At 41.5% G+C, this 22,523-nt stretch overlaps 2 protein-coding genes and 1 long non-coding RNA gene across 3 annotated transcripts; 2 read left to right on the top strand and 1 right to left on the bottom strand.

The window, feature by feature from the left end:
• Positions 1 to 1,023: 1,023 nt before the first annotated feature.
• LOC310953202 (olfactory receptor 51I2-like) lies at positions 1,024 to 1,956 on the top strand (the record flags this gene model as incomplete). The annotated part of the gene is made up of 1 exon (XM_083922161.1): positions 1,024 to 1,956. The coding sequence occupies one exon, from the start codon at positions 1,024 to 1,026 to the stop codon at positions 1,954 to 1,956; it is 933 nt and encodes a 310-aa protein (XP_083778287.1).
• A 4,280-nt stretch (positions 1,957 to 6,236) lies between these two features.
• On the bottom strand, positions 6,237 to 7,353 carry LOC310952828. The gene is made up of 3 exons (XR_014593377.1): positions 7,285 to 7,353; positions 6,796 to 6,833; positions 6,237 to 6,519 (listed from the first exon to the last, which is right to left on the bottom strand). It is a non-coding gene; the product is annotated as an uncharacterized lncRNA (long non-coding RNA).
• A 3,430-nt stretch (positions 7,354 to 10,783) lies between these two features.
• LOC310953200 (olfactory receptor 51I2-like) lies at positions 10,784 to 11,716 on the top strand (the record flags this gene model as incomplete). Its single annotated transcript, XM_083922159.1, has 1 exon — positions 10,784 to 11,716. The coding sequence occupies one exon, from the start codon at positions 10,784 to 10,786 to the stop codon at positions 11,714 to 11,716; it is 933 nt and encodes a 310-aa protein (XP_083778285.1).
• Between the last annotated feature and the right edge of the window lie 10,807 nt (positions 11,717 to 22,523).

Here is a 22,523-nt window from a genome sequence, read left to right as displayed (position 1 = left end):
TTTTGATAATATTTTGTTTTATTAATCAGTATCTGTAAACTAAAGTTCCCTAATACATTTTATAGTGGGGTAAAAAGTATTATATTTCCTCTGAAATGTAGTGGACAAAAATTATAAATTGGTGTACAATGGAAAACCTAAAGTAAAGTACAAATACCTGTAAATTGCACAGTAAATGTACTTACTTACTTTCTATCACTGGTACATTAGCAAACCTTTGTTTTCTATAAGCTGCCAGTAAGTAGTATATGGAATCTAAACATCAACTTTTAAAGTATACCATATAAGCATTTTAATACTGGCTAATAAAATCCTAGAATATCGCTTCATAGTAATAATCAAAACAATGGTCTTTGCAGTGGCTTGTGCAGCCATTGTGTTTTGACAAAACAAGAAATTGTATTTGAGGCTATTGCCCAGACTTCATTCAAATTTTAACCTGTAGAATTCAGTGGGAAAACCGGTAGTCATTATGTAACATGTGAATATTATTGTTAACTTTGGTGTGATTTTTTCCATTAGACAGTTTCTTGAAAATGTATATACAGTACACTCATAGTGATGTATCTCCTTTAAGCAATCCTCAGTATGATCGTCAGTTTTTCATTCTATTTTCCCCATGGATTGTCGACTGCGCTGATATAATTATGCGTGACAAGTAAAGAGGCTGTCACAGACCAAACACAGACAGCATGAAGATCTTAGAGCACAGGTAAAAATCCTCTGGATTAATACAGCATACATATAACTGAAACTCTATCCATTCTGGTTTAACATGCATATCTTTTTTGCTTGGTGTTGATTATGAATACATGTTTCTTACTTACTGGCATAATTTATCACTCTGTTTTCTCATTTGGTTCAGTGTATTCCATACACCTGTCACTCCGTATATTGATGTCAAAACCAACCTGTGACTAAACAGGTAAGAAGGATTTGCAGCTTCATTGTAACTGTTGACAGGATCCAGCTGTAGAATTGTTTGTTTTCACCAAACAATCTCTGATACTGTTTATGGGGTAAATGGAAAACGATACTTATCCACCTTATTTTAACCTCACCATGTTTATGAACATAGGCAAGTACCGCTACCCATCATTTGTCCTGTGTCTCCTGTTGTTTGCTTTAATAATCTCAGCTAATGTTGTCATAATAGTGGTGATATTGCGAGAGAAAACTTTACATAAACCCATTTATATATTTATTATGTGTCTTTCTATTAACTCTGTGTACGGCTCTGCTGGGTTCTTCTTCAGATTTCTGAGAGACCTTCTGTCCAATACTCAGTTGATCCCACGATCAGCTTGTTTCATTCAGATCTATGTCATTTACACTTATGCATCCTATGAGCTTACACTTTTAGGCATTATGGCCTATGATCGGTATGTTGCTGTTTGTCAACCTTTACATTACCACAGCAAAATAACCTCCAAGATGGTGTCTAAGTTGATTGCCTTCGCATCGATCTATCCAGGCTTTTCTGTTTTTGCCTGTGTTTATATGGCTTCCAGACTTCCATTGTGTGGCAATAAGATACCTAAGGTATTTTGTGCCAACTGGCCTGTTGTAAAATTGTCATGTGTTAGTGTTGTGATCAATAATATTGTTGGCATGTTTGTGACCACGAGCACAGTCTTTCTTCCCCTGGCTTTTGTCCTGTATACATATTTACGCATTTTTCTCATTTGTAGGAAACAGTCTTCAGACTTCAAAAGCAAAGTCATACAAAGCTGTTTGCCACACCTTGTCACATTCATCAATTATTCCATTACTGTTTTTTGTGATATTGTTCTCAGCAGGATTAATCTAGAAGAGCTTAATCCCTTTTTAGCAATAATTTTATCACTTGAGTTTGTTTTCATTCCTCCCATTGTGAATCCTCTTGTGTATGGCCTGAAGTTACCAGAAATTAGAAAATGTGTGTTAAACATGTTTTCATGTTCAAATCGTTACTAAAAGGCCTGCAAGAAATAAGAGGTCAGTCTGATCTAGACTCTCTTTCATCATTACTGTCAAACTGGCCGGAGACATGGCTTTATGAAGTGATGATAATGGACATTGTGAAATAAAAATTGCTTTATTGACATAGAAAAAGGACCTGATATAGACCCTGTCTTTGAAAACATAGACAAAATGACATTTGGTTTTAAATGAGCTTTGAGAGTTTTCAAATGTTTGAGATGTTGGTTCAATTTTATGTCTTTCATAGGATCATTTATTTCAGAAGTTATTTTTTTTTTTCAAATTTCTTTGTTCAATTTTTGCAGACCGGCAAAAAAAGTACAAAAGTTGCATACTTCATCAGAACGTCTGCTTTAAAGTGAAAATCAAAAAACCCCAACATGAATAACACTATCCCTCCCAACAACCCATCTCAGATGTAGTCACAGTAAATAACTAGGTAATTTACTCGTTTGTAGATAATAAAGGCACAATGAGACAAAATAGAGTAAAAACTGTAAATAATAGTAAAACTAAATGAAGTAATTAAAGAAAGAAGAGGGGGGGGGGTCTCTCCTTAGGAAGTGTCCTCAGCATCATCAGGAGTCACAGTAAGACTTTTACTAATAAAAGCCAGCAGAGGGTCCCAAGTTTTGTGGAATGCTGTCAAAGATCCCTTCTGTGCGAACCTTAACTTGTCTTACTGTAGCCATAATAGCAGCTATTTGGACATTTTAAATCCTGCACTGCATACCGTTGACCTCGGGGGCATTTGATTCTTCAGGGAATGTTGTGAAATTAGGATGTACTATAGCACAGTATTGTGCTGAATGAAGGACTTGTAATGTGATGTATAATATAGTTCTTGGTCAATGTATGAACATTTACTGATATTCACCGTCAATGGATGCAGGGACATTCTATGAGCCTAATCGTTGCTTGATCAAACATATATACTAGGATGGTGAGGACAGTGAATTTCAGGAAGGTGACAGTGAGGAATAATTCATACTAGAATCTGGTTTAAGAAGCAGACACATACTAGTGAACTCCAAATTTCTTACTAATATAATCAATAGTATAATCCACATCATACAGCATATTTATTTGTTTTTCAAACAGCATATTGTAACCAAGTGCAGCGTGGAAGTAAGAAGTAGGGCAAAAAAAGAAATGTGCAATCTTAGATTGCTTTCACACCAGCCTCATTTAGTTTGGTTAAATTGGACTTGATTGCGTTCCCTCATCTGTTATGGTTCATTTGTGCAGGTGCTAAAGCAGTGATCGTACTCGATGCGCAACAGAAGTGGACCAAATAAACGAGATCACCTCTTCTGCCAGGTCACGGTCCACTTCCAAATGAACTCTGGTGTGGTTCGTTTGTGGTGAGAACGTGATCGGACCTGGGTCTGCACCTGAGGACCAACGCCAAAATCATCGTCTGCTGTCACTCTGTTAACATTCTCAGCGTTTGCCAGCATGGCAATTCTGACTAATCAGAGAGTAGTTCAGGATCTACATTATTATGCCAGCCTCAGACACATCTGACCAATGAGCGAAGTTCTTATGTTTTCTTTTTTCATTCCAAACCTTTATTAAGCTGAAGTACAGCCACATTTTGCTTCACCTCAGCACATCATCAAATGATTTGGACCAGGTCCAATGAATATGTGTGAAAGCGAACCAGACCAGCAGGGGAAAATATATATATAATATATATATATAAATATATATATATATATATATATATATACCTCCTCACCCTCCGCGGGTGCGCAGGTGGTTGACCCTCTCTCTAAGCTTGGGTCCCGATCAGGGCACATAGAAACGAACAGAGACAGACAACCATTCACACCTATGGGCAATTTAGAGTCATCAATGAACTTAACACGTACATGTCTTTTGGATTGGGGGAGGAAACCGGAGAACCCGGAGAAAACAAGATATAAATATACGATCCCAGTTTGAGCAGGTTTTTTACCGTAAGTGTAACAACGCTGCAGCAGCAAAAGAGAGGGAGACGGCGTGGGAGAACATTGCTGCTCGGGTCAGTGCGTAAGTTTAAATGTAGTCCTGTTTCAATCACAGTAATATCACAGGGGGAACTGCTTGAGTTGGAGCCTATTAATTTATTTAATTTAAGTACATTCCAACGGGGGAGAAGCGCACTTGGCAGCAGCTTAAGATGAAACATAAAAACATTGTTCAAACAGGTAAAACATCGGCACTGTCTCATGGTGACGCCTCATTTTGAGCATGTTTTACATGGTAAAGTAAGTATTACCGTAAATGGCTGTTTTATATGTTGTATAAAAAACTCCCATTTGCAAAAAAACGCAGCGCAACACACAATATCTGCTGGGATGTGAGAGCATGACTTTGGTTGTTAATGTTGGAAATGTAAGGAGGGATGAGATGGACTGTGACGTGAAACGGTGTTGTGCCGTATTCAGCACCCCTGCCGTGAAATGCACCCCCTCGCATTATAGGTGATATTCTGGATCAGAAGGCTATATAGGAGTATTTTATATACCGGTAACCCATCTAAAAGCACACACTTTTGAACCTATGAATTGCAAGAAAAGCTGGGATTTTATTTAGGAAATGCTGAGTCAAATACATTCAACTTGCTCAAAAGATCCATTTCATTCATTTTGTAATTATGGCTGCAGTATATTAAGGACGTCTATGCACGGTCTGATAATCATCTCCCAACGAATATTTAATTCTCTGTGCGGTAATGCGTCACCTTCATCCACGGGATCGTTATCAAAAGGACATGCCATGGTAGTGGAAATAGTCACCACCTAATATAACTTCTATATAGGCCTACTGAATGATTTTTATACGTTGTATAAAAAAACTCCCTTTTGCTAAAAAACGCAGTGCAACACAGAATATCTGCTGTGATATGAAACGTTACCGCTCAAAAAGAGAATTGCCTGGAAATGCAAGAACATCTATAATCAATAGTTTGATAGTCATCTCCCGACGAATATTTAATTCTCAGTGCAGCAGTGCTGCACCTTCATCCACGGGATCGTTATCAAAAGGACATGCCATGGTAGTGGAAATAGTCGCCACCTAATATAACTTCTAATGTCTGATTTTTGCAATGATTTTCTGAAAAAACAGACGGAACTATACTACGCCAAAACTCGCCCGCTGACTGAATGAATGAGGAAATCAAACACCGTGTGTGGCTGAAAGAGGGCGGGGACAGAGAGAAACTCAAGGTTTGCTGAGAGAGCATGTTACCATGGTAACTGACCGAGAGGTTAAGTTACCTCTCTTTGTGAAACAGGCTAGAGTTACCCCTCTCTCTCTGGTTTGAGGTACCTCCCTTTGTGAAACAGAAAACTCAGAGTTTCCCTCATTTCAGGGTTAACAGACTCGGAGATTTCACTAAACCTGCTTTGTGAAACAGGCCCCTGGTCTAGAATAAGTTATCCAATTTATGTTGATGCTAAATTCAGTTCAGTGTTATTTGCTCTGTGAAATACAAAACTAGTGAAAGTGTTTGGTCAACAAGGGGAAGTTTAGTGCACCTATAGAGTGAGTCAGTCAGGTAGGAACTAAAAACACACTTTACACTCTCACAAACAGACACACACACACACACGCTAGCCGCGCGCGCGCACACACACACACCTCCAGTGGCTAACGCCAAAGCTAGCGTTAAAACCCGACACATTAACCGTAGCCTCATGTCGTATGAGCTTTCTAAAACAGAAAGTATCGTTACGTTAATGTCTTGACTTACCTAAAGTTCATTATGGGATGCCCTGGGCCCAGTATTTCAAACGTGATCTGACAGGATTATCCTGGTCGGATTGGATTAAATCTAGATCTGATCTGAAAACTGGGTATTTCAACACAGATCAGGAGAATCCTGATCCTGAAGATCAGGGTTTCAGCTCTGGTAATCCAATCCTCCCCTGAATCCAGATAAAAGGCTGATTTGGGTATTTCAAAAGTTAAGTCAGATATCTGGATCAACTTGATACCAAAATTTCAGGATCATTTGAATCCCACCTCAGAGGTGGATTTGACTTGGATTGACAAACTCTCAGCGCATACTTCTCCTAGATATTGTTACTCAAGATGTTTGTTACACTTAAGTGTTAGTGTTGTACTTCTAACAAGTAATTTAAGTAATATCAAAAAATGTAAAGCATAGTAAAATTTTTGACCACACTGTAAAACTGCTGTAAATAAAATTACAATTATTTCTCAAATTCTAGTTCACCAAACATTGTAACTTGCATGTACCAAAACAGAGAAAGACAAAGGAATGCAGGGTCCAAACAAAGTTTTATTCCAACAAAAAATAATGTGACCACTAAGGACCATGCTATTTCAAATGTCAAGCTGTTTCTCTAACAGCTTGATTGTTAATTCTGTCTCTTTTTGCTGAAGCAGCGTCAGCTTAATTTGCCGTTTGGCCAGTTCAGTCTGTTTGACTGCCCTTTCGGTCTCCATTTTGAGGAGCCTCTCATAGGCTTCCTCATCCCCGGCATGCCTCTTCCGTCGCCGTCGCTCTGGCGCTGGCGCTGGCTCTGGCTCTCGCCCCCGTGCCTGATGTGGTAGATAGATAAGTTTATTGGTCACATGCAAAGCTAAAACCAAGGTTTAAAAAAAGTGTAGTGAAATGCAAAAAAAAACAAGCTCTCACCAATGTTGGAGAGGAATTAGGATGAAGAAATGTTTCTAATTGTGTCACTGACCAATACCATGAAAGTAATGCCATTACAAATTTAAGCAGTTTCAAGCACTTTATTCAAACTCCAATTACTTGAAAGTCTTAAATGTATCAATACAATTAAAGCATTTTCAAGGATTTCCAGCACTCACCCTGTTGTAGCTGAGTGGTCCATGGCTGTGAGTGGACTCTGAAGGTAGAAGGTGTATGAGTATCTTAATCCACAATCCCAAATTGTGTTTATGTAGCCTACACAAAAACATGATATCATCACCAGCATTAGGCTACTGTAGCATTCTGAACCTTCTGAACAAACCTTGTAGTTAATACTCAAACTGTGTTGCGTTGTGTTTTCTAAGCACTGAGCAGGTCTGTACACAATGCAGCCTGCTTATACTGTAAATCTGCCGTGTTGCAAATGACGTGACGCTAATGATAGCCGCTAATGATAGCCCGCTAGCTGCTTAACACACAAGTCAATGGAGCCGCGTTAGCTCCCGTTAGCACGGCCGCGTCTCAATTAGAGATCGCCACGGCCTGCTTTTAATAAGGTGACAATTCAAATAGTTGGCTTGCATGATGTGTTGGTTGCCGTTCGTATGGTATTAAAACCGCTACACAATAGACGACGGTTAACTTACACTTTTGACGTGAAAGTCGGCTCTCTGCTACTCCTTTCATGAAGTAGTCCACCATGTTTCAGATCCCGGAGGCGGAGACTTGAGATTGGGAAATCCGTATCCGGCCAGGTAGGGATCACGGTGATCCACCCTGCCTGTGTTTTGAAATACTCAGATAAAGTCAGCAGGATCACCGTGATCCATGACTGAGAAAAGGAGGATTTCATTATCCGGATTATTCTGATCCAGATTACAAATTTTGAAATACTGGGCCCTGAGGTGTCTCTTAAGATCCGTGGTGTTTTTTCCTCTGATTTTTTGGCTGCATTTATCTCTTTTTTTCCACAACACATTCCGTTTTGCTTTCCACATCTATGTAATTAAAGGCTTTCTTCTTTTCCTCTCAAACACGGGCCCCGGCTGGTGTCACATTTTGTTCTCATGTTTCTTTAGTTGTCGTTAACGCTAACTCTAACGTTAACGCTGACCCACAGCAGCGGCAGCTTCAGAATCTAAATAATGTGCGTGTGGGGATTGAGGAAGTGACGTTGCCAAGACGCGAGACTGGGAGAAAACTTCAAGATAATAATAATAACAATAACGTGACTAAACGAGACGAAACAACGTTATTTCGTCTTGTTTTCGTCAACGAAAAAGGAAGAGACATTTCGTCTTGTTTTTATTCGTCAACGAAATTGCATTATATATAAAGTCTTAGTCATCGTCACATGTTTACAAGTCCGAACAATTATTTGATAATCAGTAATTTCGAGAGAAACTCTTCCTTAATGCCTGTAGGCTGGTTATATTATTAAATGATTAATCATTGCACACTTAGGTAAATAGTCCAAGCAAAGGCTACATGGGTATTTTTATAAATGTATCTTTTTTATGTTTCTACTCTAAACCAGATTTTTTTAAATACATAAATGTACAGTTACTCTTCCACTTTGCCGAGTAACAGCGGCGTCAGGATGCCCTATGTTGCGATCGGCACAACTTAGAAGCCAGGTAACCTTCCGGTAAAAGCTTTGTTGGTATGGCATGCTCTTGACAGCACTTCAGTGAAGAACGAAGGAGGAAAAACCCTGTTTATAAAAATGCCTGTGTACTGTACATATGTGTGGACTAAGCCATTTGCCACAGACCTCTGCTGTTGTCCAGAACTATTAAAATCAGTGAATGGTGACATCACAATGAACATTGTCATTTATTTTGAGTTAATCATACAACGTATGCACTGAATATGCCCTGTGTGACCCCAACGACTGTCATTCAGACTCAATGGAGCACTAACGAAGTCGAAACCAGCTGCCCACCAACGACTGCCACTCTAACGACGGCCGTTGGCACTTGGAGCACAAAGGGTTCCAGTGACATCATCGGCCTTGTGAGAGGTTAAATACCTGGATCTCCACACCAGATAGTTGGAACAGTCCCTGCCTGGTCAGATGCGTACATGAACTGATGAAGCCTCCTGAATGAGAGGTGAAACGTCTTCCTAGACAAACAACCAGTCCAGTTATTTTTGACTGAAATTGCTTTGAGGATCACAATGAACTTTGTCATTTATTTTGAATTAATCCTACAACATACTCTGGCTTCTGCTCTATATAGTCACCAGGGCACTGAATATGCCTCAGTAAGCTTCAATTTAAGTGATTGTCATATCATCTAACAGCCTCTGAAACCATCTTTATGTCATCAAAATAATATGCGGCTATATCTGTCTGAATCTTTACAAAAATGACCCCCACTTTACGCAGTGATTGACCAGCTGTGTGCAGTTGTGAAAATATGACAGATTTGAATTTCTCCCTCAAGCTCCCTTTTTTAAATTCACCCAACAATGTCCATAATGTTTAGCATTAAAAACCTATTGTATCTCCATGCATGTTAACAAGGAGAGTTAGAAAGTGTCGTTCGTTATCCCCATTCGTACAGTTCATCGCAATCTGTGACAGACTCTTCACATACCAGTTAAAGAACAGTGTTTTTTTTTGTGTGTTTGTCTTTTAAACGTAATCTTTATCTCGTAACACTTCTTATAGAACTAATCCTACATTTCCCGTGAACACTATGTCGTGACCTTTCATACAACCATATCAATGTGCCTTGTGAATGGAACAGCGCTAAACTAAACAAAACAACTGAAAATTTAGGAGTAAAGTTAACGTTAGTTAGGAAAACAAACATAGGGAGATATTTTTCGGGAGTTAAAGTTTAATTACAGTCCAAAATCATTCCATGATCTTTTTCGGCAATTACATACATTAAATTGAGCCAGGGTTTTTTTTTGCGTATGAACTATTCATGTAGAAATACTGATTAGCTCGGGCAGTACGGTGAAGGCATTAAAATGACTTTTTTAACCACTAATAATGTTCAAAATAACACCAAACCTCCGCAGCAGCATGAGAAGAGTCCCTACACATAAAATGAAGCACCAACAACGTAGTTAGCGAACCTGGAGTATAACTATATATGCTTTTTTCATTTGTTGATAATATTTTGTTTCATTAATCAGTATCTGTAAACTAAAGTCCCCGAATACATTTTATAGTGGGGTAAAAAGTATTATATTTCCTCTGAAATGTAGCGGACAAAAATTATAAATTGGTGTACAATGGAAAACCAAAAGTAAAGTACAAAAACCTGTAAATTGTACAGTAAATGTACTTAGTTACTTTCTATCACTGGTACATTAGCAAACCTTTGTTTTCTATAAGCTGCCAGTAAGTAGTATATGGAATCTAAACATCAACTTTTAAAGTATACCATATAAGCATTTTAATACTGGCTAATAAAATCCTAGAATATCGCTTCATAGTAATAATCAAAACAATGGTCTTGCAGTGGCTTGTGCAGCCATTGTGTTTTGACAAAACAAGAAATTGTATTTGAGGCTATTTCCCAGACTTCATTCAAATTTTAACCTGTAGAATTCAGTGGGAAAACCGGTAGTCATTATGTAACATGTGAATATTATTGTTAACTTTGGTGTGATTTTTTCCATTAGACAGTTTATTGAAAATGTATATACAGTACACTCATAGTGATGTATCCCCTTTAAGCAATCCTCAGTATGATCGTCAGTTTTTCATTCTATATTCCCCATGGATTGTCGACTGCGCTGATATAATTATGCGTGACAAGTAAAGAGGCTGCCACAGACCAAACACAGACAGCATGAAGATCTTAGAGCACAGGTAAAAATCCTCTGGATTTATACAGCATACATATAACTGAAACTCTATCCATTCTGGTTTAACATGCATATCTTTTTTACTTGGTGTTGATTATGAATACATGTTTCTTACTTACTGGCATAATTTATCACTCTTTTCTCTCATTTGGTTCAGTGTTTTCCATACACCTGTCACTCCCTAAATTGATGTCAAAACCAACCTGTGACTAAACAGGTAAGAAGGATTTGCAGCTTCATTGTAACTGTTGACAGGATCCAGCTGTAGAATTGTTTGTTTTCACCAAACAATCTCTGATACTGTTTATGGGGTAAATGGAAAACGATACTTATCCACCTTATTTTAACCTCACCATGTTTATGAACATAGGCAAGTACCGCTACCCATCCTTTGTCCTGTGTCTCCTGTTGTTTGCTTTAATAATCTCAGCTAATGTTGTCATAATAGTGGTGATATTGCGAGAGAAAACTTTACATAAACCCATTTATATATTTATTATGTGTCTTTCCATTAACTCTGTGTACGGCTCTGCTGGGTTCTTCTTCAGATTTCTGAGAGACCTTCTGTCCAATACTCAGTTGATCCCACGATCAGCTTGTTTCATTCAGATCTATGTCATTTACACTTATGCATCCTATGAGCTTACACTTTTAGGCATTATGGCCTATGATCGGTATGTTGCTGTTTGTCAACCTTTACATTACCACAGCAAAATAACCTCCAAGATGGTGTCTAAGTTGATTGCCTTCGCATTGATCTATCCAGGCTTTTCTGTTTTTGCCTGTGTTTATATGGCTTCCAGACTTCCATTGTGTGGCAATAAGATACCGAAGGTATTTTGTGCCAACTGGCCTGTTGTAAAATTGTCATGTGTTAGTGTTGTGATCAATAATATTGTTGGTATGTTTGTGTCCACGAGCACAGTCTTTCTTCCCCTGGCTTTTGTCCTGTATACATATTTACGCATTTTTCTCATTTGTAGGAAACAGTCCTCAGACTTCAAAAGCAAAGTCATACAAAGCTGTTTGCCACACATTGTCACATTTGTCAATTATTCTATTACTGTTTTTTGTGATGTTGTTCTCAGCAGGATTAATCTTGAAGAGCTTAATCCCTTTTTAGCAATAATTTTATCACTTGAGTTTGTTTTCATTCCTCCCATTTTGAATCCTCTTGTGTATGGCCTGAAGTTACCAGAAATTAGAAAATGTGTGTTAAACATGTTTTCATGTTCAAATCGTTACTAAAAGACCTGAAAGAAATAAGAGGTCAGTCTGATCTAGACTCTCTTTCATCATTACTGTCAAACTGGCTGCAGCATTGATGTGTCATAGTAAAGAGGGAGAATACTGAATGCAAGTACTTGTTTTAATCTGCAAACTGATCAATGTGTAGAGATTAATTTAAAATAGTATATTAAAGTCTATTTTTTCTGTTGATCAATTAAAAGAACACATTTCCACTGTATTTATTGCTGTAATTTAATAAAACATATCTAAGAAAAACAAGGTGATTGAATATTTATTTACCTTGACTGACTGAAAAAAAGAGTTTCAAATGATTAGTGTATGACTTTAAAGAGTCACTGGGAGACATGGCTTTATGAAGTGATGATTATGGACATTGTGAAATAAAAATTGCTTTAATTACAAAAAATGACCTGAAATAAACCCTGTCTTTGAAAATATAGACAAAATTACTTTATGTTTTAAATTAGCTTTGAGAGTTTTCAAATGTTTTGGATTATCTAGCAATTGGTTAAATGACATGTCTTTCATAGGATCATTTTATTTTATTTTTTTCAAATGTCTTCGTTCAATTTATGCAGACAGTTGCATACTTCGTCAGAGCGTCTGCTTTAAGGTGAAAAACAAAAACAAAAAACCCCAACATGAATAACACTATCCCTCCCAACAACCCATCTCTGATGTAGTCACAGTAAATAACTAGATAAATCAATAACATATAACATAAGTAGGTAATTAAGGTACAATGAGACAAAATAAAATTAAAACTGTAAATAATAGTAAAACTAAATAGAGTAATTAAAGAAAGAAGGGGGGGTCTCTCCTTAGGAAGTGTCCTCAGCATCATCAGGAGTCACAGTAAGACTATTAATAAAAAAAGCCTAAAGTGGGTCCCAAGTTTTGTGGAATGCTGCCAAAGATCCCTTCTGTGAGAACCTTAATATGTCTAACCGTAGACATATTAGCAGCTATTTTGACATTTTAAATCCTGCACTGCATACCGTTTACCTCAGGGGCATTTGATTCCTCAGGGAAATGTTGTGCAATTAGGCTGTACTATAGCACAGTATTGTGCTGAATGAAGGACTTGTAATGTGTTCCTGGTCAATGTTTATGAACATTTACTTCAATTCACAGTCAATGGATGCAGGGACATTCTATGAGCCTAATCGTTGCTTGATCATACAAGCCCTTGGTATATTTTAGAAAAGAATATATAATAAAACAATGAGCAAAGTATAATATAAGCAATAAAAACACAATATAGTATAAACAATATAATAATGTGAACGGTATAAACAGATGGGGAACAGTATAAACAGATGGGGAACAGTATAAACAGTGGAGCATGTTATTATTGCACAAGAATTTTAAATTGGCTTTTTTCAGTTTAAAGTGGCTTTTGTTTCAAGTTATTTAAATTCTAAATTTTAAATCTGATCAACGTGATCAATATTTGTAACATTTGAGGTAGTTTGTTTCGTTGTTCTATTTTTTGTTATTGACTGCAGTGATAGCTCTAGAAAAGAAGCTATCTCTGAGTCTGTTTGTCCGTGATTTTTGTGACCTGTAGCGTCGGCCTGAGGGTAACAGGTCAAACAGGTGGTTGCTGGGGTGGAAGGAGTCCTTGATAATGTTTTCAGCTCTGCTGAGGTAGCGAGAGCTGGCAATGTCCTCCAGGCTGGGCAGAGGGCACCCGGTGATTTTCTGGGCTGTGTTGATGACCCTCTGCAGCGCCTTCCTGTCTGCGGCTGAGCACCCTGCATACCACGCTGTGATGCAGTACGTCAGGATGCTCTCTATGGCGGCTCTGTAGAACATCACCAGCAGCTTCTCCTCCAGGTTATTTCTCCTGAGCACCCTCAGGAAGTGGAGACGCTGCTGGGCTTTGTTTAACCACCGCCGTGGTGTTTGCAATCCAGGAGAGGTCATCGGCCATCTGCACACCCAGGAACCTGATGGAGTGGACCCTTTCCACACAGTCCCCGTGGATGTAAAGGGGGGCTGGGTCCGCTCTGCCCTTTCTGAAGTCCAGTACCAGTTTTTTTTGTTTTTGTGGTTGTTACGCCCCCTGATGGCTCGGAGTAGGACGCAACATAAGGGCAACAGGTTTGGGCAAGTGAGGGTGCAGTCACACAAAATCCAGGACAAAAGGTGAATTCAATATAAAGTGTTTATTTACAAAAAGGCAACACAGGGATCAACAAGGACTGTCAGTGGCACCAAATAAAAGAACATAACAAAACCCACCCCCCCCATTGACAGGTGCTTTGCACCCAAAAGTACAGTGGGTGGTGCTCACTCTAACCTAGGGCATTAACAACAGGTAAACCTACGTGTATGAAATATGTAAACCCCGGGGTATCTTACCTATCCTTAGTGACCCTGTGCGCACAACAAAAGAATTAACAAAGACAATAAACTAACAAAGAAGCCAAGCACTCACAAGCACTCGCAACCACTAGTAAACACTAGCAAAATACACTCCAAAAAACAAGCCAGCAGCGCTCAACCAAAGCTCTGCCACAGCTCAAACCAAAGCACTCCTCCACTGACAAACAAACACGACTATTTAAAGGGGAATGGTTGATGGGAGATCTGGAACAGGTGTGGTGATTTGGTGATTGGGACCAGGTGTGGTGATTTGGTGATTGGGACCAGGTGTGCACATCTGAGAATTTGGAGAATGAAAACAGGAGGAGGAGACAGAACAACAACACAAACATACTACACAAAACAGAACACTATACATGTAGGCCTATAACATGTATAACATAAATGACGTACAGAACACTGTACGTAACACTCCCCCCCATAAAGAGTCAGCCCATGGCTGATACCTCAAACCATCCCGTAAACACAACTTTAATAGTACAAAAATCAAAATCAATCAAAATTGCCCCCAGTAACTACTGACCCACACTAGTTACACCCGAGACAGAGCATCTGCAAATACATTCTCGGTGCCCTTTTTGTGGTGGATCACCAGGTTGTAATTCGTGATAACCAAAGACCAACGCATAAGTCGCTGGTTTTGGTTATGCATGCGATGCAAAAACACCAGTGGATTGTGGTCTGTGTAAATCACCACAGGCTCCGCACTGGACCCAACATACACCTCGAAAAATTGGAGTGCGAGCAGCAAAGCCAACGTCTCCTGCTCTATTGTAGAGTAGCGCATTTGGCTACTATTAAATTTCTTTGAAAAGAAACCTACAGGGTGGACCAAACCCTCAGAATCCATCTGAGTTAAAACTGCACCAGCACCAATACAGCTCGCATCGACTTCGATGGCAAACGGTTTATTAAAATCAGGAGCACTCAGTACTGGGGCATTACACAATAACGCTTTGCAACATTCAAAGGCGATTTGACACCTATCTGACCATACAAACTTAACCAATGGACTGATCAAGTCAGTCATTGGGGCTGCAACAGAAGAGAAGTTCCTACAGAACCCTCTATAGTAACCTGTCATTCCGAGGAATCGGCGTAACTCTTGCCGAGTGGTGGGTACTGGGAAAGACGTAATAGCTGCGATCTTGGCCTCCAAGGGACGCACTTGGCCTCCGCCCACCTGTTTACCCAAGTAGGTCACCGTCGCCTTCCCAAACTCACATTTTGCGAGGTTCAATGTCAGAGACGCATCAGCCAGTCGTTGAAACACGGTTCTGAGCGAATCCACATGATCAGGCCACTCTGACGAGTGTATTACCACATCATCCAAATATGCAGTACAGTTAGGCACACCACTAAATACAATGTTCACCAACCTCTGGAAAGTGGCCGGTGCGTTTCGCATCCCGAAAGCCATCACGGAATACTGTAGAAAATGATCTGGAGTCACAAAAGCACTGATGGCAGAAGCCCGTGGTGAAAGGGGAACTTGCCAATAACCTTTCAATAGGTCTAACTTTGTGACAAATCGAGCTGATCCTATGGTATCCACGCAATCATCCACGCGGGGCATAGGAAAAGAGTCAGGTACAGTTACATGGTTTACCTTCCGATAATCTGTACAGAATCGGACAGTAGCGTCAGGCTTTGGAACTAATAAGCACGGAGAACTCCATGGGCTAGAGCTGGGCTGTGCTAAATTATGTTCCAATAAATAATCAACTTCTTTTTTTATCAGAGATCTTTTGAAAGCATTTACTCTGTATGGGTGCTGTTTAATTGGTCTGGAATCACCCACCTCTATGTCGTGCTCTAACACCGTGGTGCGGGTAGGCACATCTCCAAACAGACAGGGGAACTCAGAGATAAGGCAGAGTAGGTCAGCTTCCTGTTCCCTTCTTAAATGATGCATTAAAGACGGTAGTTTTAACAACATTTCGGAGTTTGCCAACCGAGGGGTCTGTTGCTGGGCATTGCGCAAACTCAGGCCATCCTCATCATTCACTGCAGTAGGGCTCACAGCTACTGACACCGCAGCCGCAACAGTGGCTACACGAGGCGCACTGTGTGTCTCAGGCTGAGCGTCGCCTCTAGTGTAGTACTTTTTTAACATGTTAATGTGACACACTCTGGTTTTCCTCCTTCTATCAGGGGTTCTGACAACATAATCAGTCTCACTCAAACTACTGTCAATAGTGTACGGTCCTGAAAATCGTGCACTCATTGAACTACCTGGAATGGGCAGCAACACTAAAACCAAGTCACCTGCATTAAAAGACCGTGGAAGTGCTTTCTTATCGAAATGCCACTTCATACCCTGTTGTGCAACAGAGAGACTCTCCCTAGCGATACTGCAAGCCTCGTGCAGTCGTTCTCTGAAGCGACTCACGTAGGTCAGAACGTTTCGCTGGATGGGCGAACTCTCGCCAGTTAACTGGTCTCTCAACATCCTTAACGGGCCTCTCACTGTGTGACCAAACACCAGCTCTGCTGGACTAAATCCTAGTGACTCTTGCACTATTTCCCTAACCGCAAATAAAGCCAAAGGGACTCCTTCATCCCATTCCCTACCACTCTCGATAGTGTATTTTCGCAACACTGACTTGAACGTCTGATGCCATCTTTCGAGCGCGCCCTGTGACTCCGGGTGATAAGCACTCGAGATCCTGTGTGAGATAGACAGTGATGTTAAAACCTGCTCAAAAATCCCAGAAAGGAAGTTGGTACCTTGATCGGTTTGCACAATCTTAGGGAGGCCGAAAGTAGAAAAGAACTTGATCAGGGCCTTTACTACTGACTGGGCTGTTATGCTCCTAAGAGGGATAGCCTCAGGGTACCGGGTAGCTACACACATTATGGTCAACAGGAACTGGTTACCGGATTTCGTTTTTGGCAGAGGGCCAACACAATCCACAAGTACATGCTCAAATGGTTCACCTATAGCTGGGACCGGGTGAAGAGGCGCGGGCTTTATAACCTGATTAGGCTTCCCCGTGACCTGACATACATGGCATGTACGGCAAAACAACGACACATCTCGCTTCAAACCTGGCCAGAAGAACTGTCGCAACACTCGGTCATAGGTTTTTGTAATCCCTAGATGACCAGACCAGAGATGTTCATGAGCCAGAGATAAAACGGACTGTCGGTACGGTGTAGGTACAACAATTTGAAAGACATTAGTCCACTCATTATTCAACTCAGCGCAAGACTTCCATCTCCGCATCAAGAGATCATTTTCAACAAAATAATCACTGTCTTTATTTTTAGCGCTCTCTGGAGCAAGAGCCGCATCAAAACACTTCGCTAAAGTCACATCCTCTTTCTGAGCAGCAATAAGATTACTTCTTATCATAGGCAAACTAGTTGTCTCTTTGGTGGAAGTATCACATTGAACCTTAGGCTGGACACTCGGCTCAGCAGAAGACTGAGGAAACACAGGTGGAGAAACAGTCTGGCCGGTCAACTCAGTCGCGAACAGAGTATCCGACAAACCAACTACTTCACCCAAACTACGTGCTTGAGCACGTGTGACCACACACACAGGGAACACTTCAGGGAAGTCCTGAGCCATCACATCAGGCTGCAAAATCTCAGGTCGTTCTAGAACTTCTAAAACTGGCATCACTTTGCCACCAGCGATGTCATTCCCTAGCAGAAATGTGACGCCTCTAACAGGCAAAGACGGGCGCACACCCACTTTAAACACTCCATTTGCTAAGTCACAGGATAAATGTATCTCATGGAGAGGCACAGACACAAACCCCATTTCAATCCCTTGCACTAGCACACTAGAGCCACTTAAAGAGTCATTACTAAAAGGTAACACATCCATTAATATAAATGACTGTGCTGCGCCAGTATCTCTGAGGATACGCACTGGACACTGGTTCAACGCATTTGCGCTGAGAGAAACCAACCCGTCCAACATGAACGGTTCATAACAGGGTTCCAGATTGTCACCCTCCATCTCCGGGGCTAGGGACACTGGACCCACCAACGTTTGCACTAACAAAACCTCTTTTGGTCGTTTGCTTGGCTGTGACAGCTTGCGTTTTAACATAAAACAGTCATTCTTTACGTGACCTGTTTGGTGACAATAGAAACACTCTCGTTCCTCAGTGGAGCGGAGTGGCAATGGACGTGGAGGACTAGACGGCATTCTAGCCGAGGCAGAAGGAGTAAAAGACCTACTCTCATATCGGGGACTCACAAAAGTTTGTTTGTGCGATAAAACAAACTCATCGGCAAGCACAGCAGCCTCCGCTAATGTCCCTACCTTTTGCGCATTGAGATATGTCACAATACGATCAGGCAGACTATTCTTGAACTCTTCAATGAGAACCAATTGTGACAGAGTGTTAAAATTAATCGCGTTGCTTGCCTTGCACCATCGATTAAACAAGGTCTCCTTCTCGCGGGCGAACTCAACAAAGGTTTTATTAGACATTTTTTTAAAAGTTCTAAACTTCTGTCTATATGCCTCAGGCACTAGTTCGTAGGCACGAAGCACAGCTGTCTTGATCGTTTCATAACACATACTCTCTTCTAGAGAAAGTGTAGCTAAAATTTCCTGGGCCTTACCTGTCAGTTTACACTGAAGCAGTATCGACCAGACCTCTTTTGGCCATTTCAGTGAGGTGGCAACCCGCTCAAAAGCAGTAAAATAGACATCTACTTCCGCCTCACGAAATTGAGGTACCAAAACAACATTTCTGCTCACCTCAAAACCTCTCGTAGGCGCGGAGGGATCAGAATGTGTGGACCTATGACCAGGTGATTGAGCCAAACTCACAGCTTCCAGTTCTAGGCGCTTAAGCTTAACCTCTTTTTCTGCAGCTATCTCTAATTCAATTTTTCTGTTGGCGGTGTCCGCCTCCATCTCTAGCTCCATCTTTCGAATAGCCAACTTGTGACTGTATTCGGCGTCTCTATTTTTTTTCTCAGCCTCCAGTTGCAAACGCGCTATGCGTAGCCTATGGCGGGCATCATCACTTACCCTAGGTAAGGAAAACGGAGAGAATCGGGGCACAGTACGAGGAGGCTTTAACTCCACATTAGAGTCGGTATCTACAGGAACTGGCTCATCCTCAACCAGCCCTCTCTCAACTACCTCTTCCTCCCTGCTCTCCTTCTTTGAGCTAGAAGACAAGGATGGGGAAATAGTAGGCTCACTAGCAGTCGCACCGCTGCCAGTACCAAGCACTTTTTTGTGTACTAACATCTGTATCACAGCTTCTTTCAATTCTGCTTTAAGCAGACTTGCTGATGCTTCAAATGAAAAATGTGCCGCAATGGCATACAAATCTTTTTTTCTGCAGCGATCAATCTGATCCACAGAAGGATCACTAAGAAAACCCTCAAGATCAAAGGTACTCATTTTTTCTCAAATAGCCTTAAGCCAAAACTTTACCAGCACTACCAGCCTACTTGACGTGTGCACTGCACACCAACACTCATCAAACCCGTTGCTTAAAAGGATCAAGGATCCCGGACGAGCCCCCATTTTATGTTACGCCCCCTGATGGCTCGGAGTAGGACGCAACATAAGGGCAACAGGTTTGGGCAAGTGAGGGTGCAGTCACACAAAATCCAGGACAATAAGGTGAATTCAATATAAAGTGTTTATTTACAAAAAGGCAACACAGGGATCAACAAGGACTGTCAGTGGCACCAAATAAAAGAACATAACAAAACCCACCCCCCCATTGACAGGTGCTTTGCACCCAAAAGTACAGTGGGTGGTGCTCACTCTAACCTAGGGCATTAACAACAGGTAAACCTACGTGTATGAAATATGTAAACCCCGGGGTATCTTACCTATCCTTAGTGACCCTGTGCGCACAACAAAAGAATTAACAAAGACAATAAACTAACAAAGAAGCCAAGCACTCACAAGCACTCGCAACCACTAGTAAACACTAGCAAAATACACTCCAAAAAACAAGCCAGCAGCGCTCAACCAAAGCTCTGCCACAGCTCAAACCAAAGCACTCCTCCACTGACAAACAAACACGACTATTTAAAGGGGAATGGTTGATGGGAGATCTGGAACAGGTGTGGTGATTTGGTGATTGGGACCAGGTGTGGTGATTTGGTGATTGGGACCAGGTGTGCACATCTGAGAATTTGGAGAATGAAAACAGGAGGAGGAGACAGAACAACAACACAAACATACTACACAAAACAGAACACTATACATGTAGGCCTATAACATGTATAACATAAATGACGTACAGAACACTGTACGTAACAGTGGTGTTCAGTTGGAGGTTGTTTACTGAACACCACGTCGTCAGTCTGTTTACCTCGTCCCTGTAGTCGGACTCGTCTCCCCCTGAGATGAGCCCGACCACCGTGGTGTCGTTGGCAAACTTGATGAAGGTGTTTGAGAGATGGGTTGGGGAGCAGTCGTGTGTGTATAGGGTGAACAGAAGGGGACTCAATACGCATCCCTGTGGAGAGCCTGTGCTGAGGGTGATTGCTGAGGAGATGTGGGGGCCAAGTCTGACAGACTGTGGTATTTCTGGGGTCATTCACAGCGAAGTGGTCTTCAATCTTCGTCTTAAAAGCCGCCTTGGCCTCCCTGATGCCTCTTTTCAGGTCTGACCTGGCCACACTGTTCAGGGCCCTGTCCCCTGACTTGAAGGCGGTGTTACGGTTTTTTAGGAGGGACTGGACTTCACTGTTCATCCAGGGCTTCTGGTTCAGAAAGACCCTGACCCTTTTTTCGACGGTGACGTTGTCGACACAGTTCTTGATGTAGGAGAGCACAGTGTCAGTGTGCTCCTTGAGGTTATGGTTGTAGAATAAATCCCATACTGTCCTTGAGAAACAGTCCTGCAGCTGAGAGAGGGCTCCCTCAGGCCACGTTTTTATTGTCTTTGTTAGTGGCTTTTTATATTCCTCAGCAGGGTGGTGTAGGTGGGGGTGAGGGACATGCTGAGATGGTCAGATCCAGCAAGGTGGGGGAGGGGTGTCGCTCTGTAGGAATGTTTGATGTTAGAGTAAACATGGTCCAAAGTATTTTCCCCTCTGGTGGCAAAATTCACGTATTGTACAAATTTTGGGAGCACAGTCCTTAAACACGCTTGATTGAAGTCCCCGGCAATGGTAAAGACCCCATCCGGGTGGGCGAGCTGCTGTTTGTTTATGGTAGCAAGCAGGAGGCTGAGGGCCGTGCTAACGTTAGCATCCGGTGGGATGTAAACAGCTATCACAATGGCTACAGTGAACTCCCTCGGTAGATAAAAAGGTCTGCATGAGACTGCCAGAACCTCTAGATCAGGAGAACAGTGTGTGTCAATGATCCTGCTGTCACAGCACCACTCGTTATATACAGAGACGCAAAGCCCCCCTCCTCTGCTCTTACCCGAGTCTCCGTTTCTGTCCTGCCGGTGTAGCGTGCGGTCTGCTAGCTCAACTGCAGCATCGGGAATCAGCGGGTGAAGCCACGTTTCCGTGATGACAATAGCGCTGCAGTTTCGCACAAAACTGGTTGTTGCCATCTGTAGCTCCAGTTCGTCCATTTTATAGGTGATGGATCTGGCGTTGGAGATGAAGAGGCTTGGTAATGCTGGCCTGTGCGGTTGTTTACGTAGCCTAGCATCTGGGCCCGACCGGCATCCTCGCTTCTGCTTCCTCTCTCTCCGCTGCTTCCTGCGCTTCCTGGGCGGGATGACCATCCACGGAGATCCCGGTGGTCTCACGATGTCCTCCGGGAAGTTGTGTTTTTGCTGATAGTCGCCAGTTACAGACAGAGTGTGCCTTAGGCCCAGGTCGATTAGGTTCTGGCAACTATATGTGATGGCTGCAGTGCAAAAGTCCAACAAAACATTCAAAAAAAGTAATAAAACAAAACACCAAGTTGGAGAGCTAAGAGCCGCTGCACCCGTGCGCGCCGCCATCTTTCTCATCTTCTGGGCCGCTGTCAATTGACTCACTTCTCCCATGGCTTCCATGGTTGCTCTTATAGCCCAGCATCTCTAGGAGCACTGCTGCTGAAGTGTAAACCAGCTCATTGTTTCTGTGATCGTTGTGGTAGGGATCGCTCTCACCACTGCATTCACACTTTCCATGAGACTTTCAGGTGGTACTTCACTCAGCCGTTGTAATCGGTGTTGGGGTTATCTTGTGCTGATTCTCGCTTTCAGGTCAGTCGCTGCCTCGCTCAGCGTTATTGGTTACATTGGGGCTATGTACATATATTTATATATATATATATATATATATATATATATATATATATATATATATATATAAAATAAAATATTTTAGTATTAGAATGCAATATCCCTACCACTACTACTACATACTTTTATTTGTAAAGGCACTTTCACACCTAATAGTCCGTTTCTAGTTCACTTCCCTGTATAAATTATATATATATACATATATATATGTATATATA

Source organism: Echiichthys vipera (genome assembly GCF_963691815.1).
Source record: "Echiichthys vipera genome assembly, chromosome: 10".
Lineage (NCBI taxonomy): Eukaryota > Metazoa > Chordata > Actinopteri > Perciformes > Trachinidae > Echiichthys > Echiichthys vipera.
The sequence above is the reverse complement of the archived record's forward strand: the minus strand, read 5'-3'. Positions and strand labels throughout refer to the sequence as shown.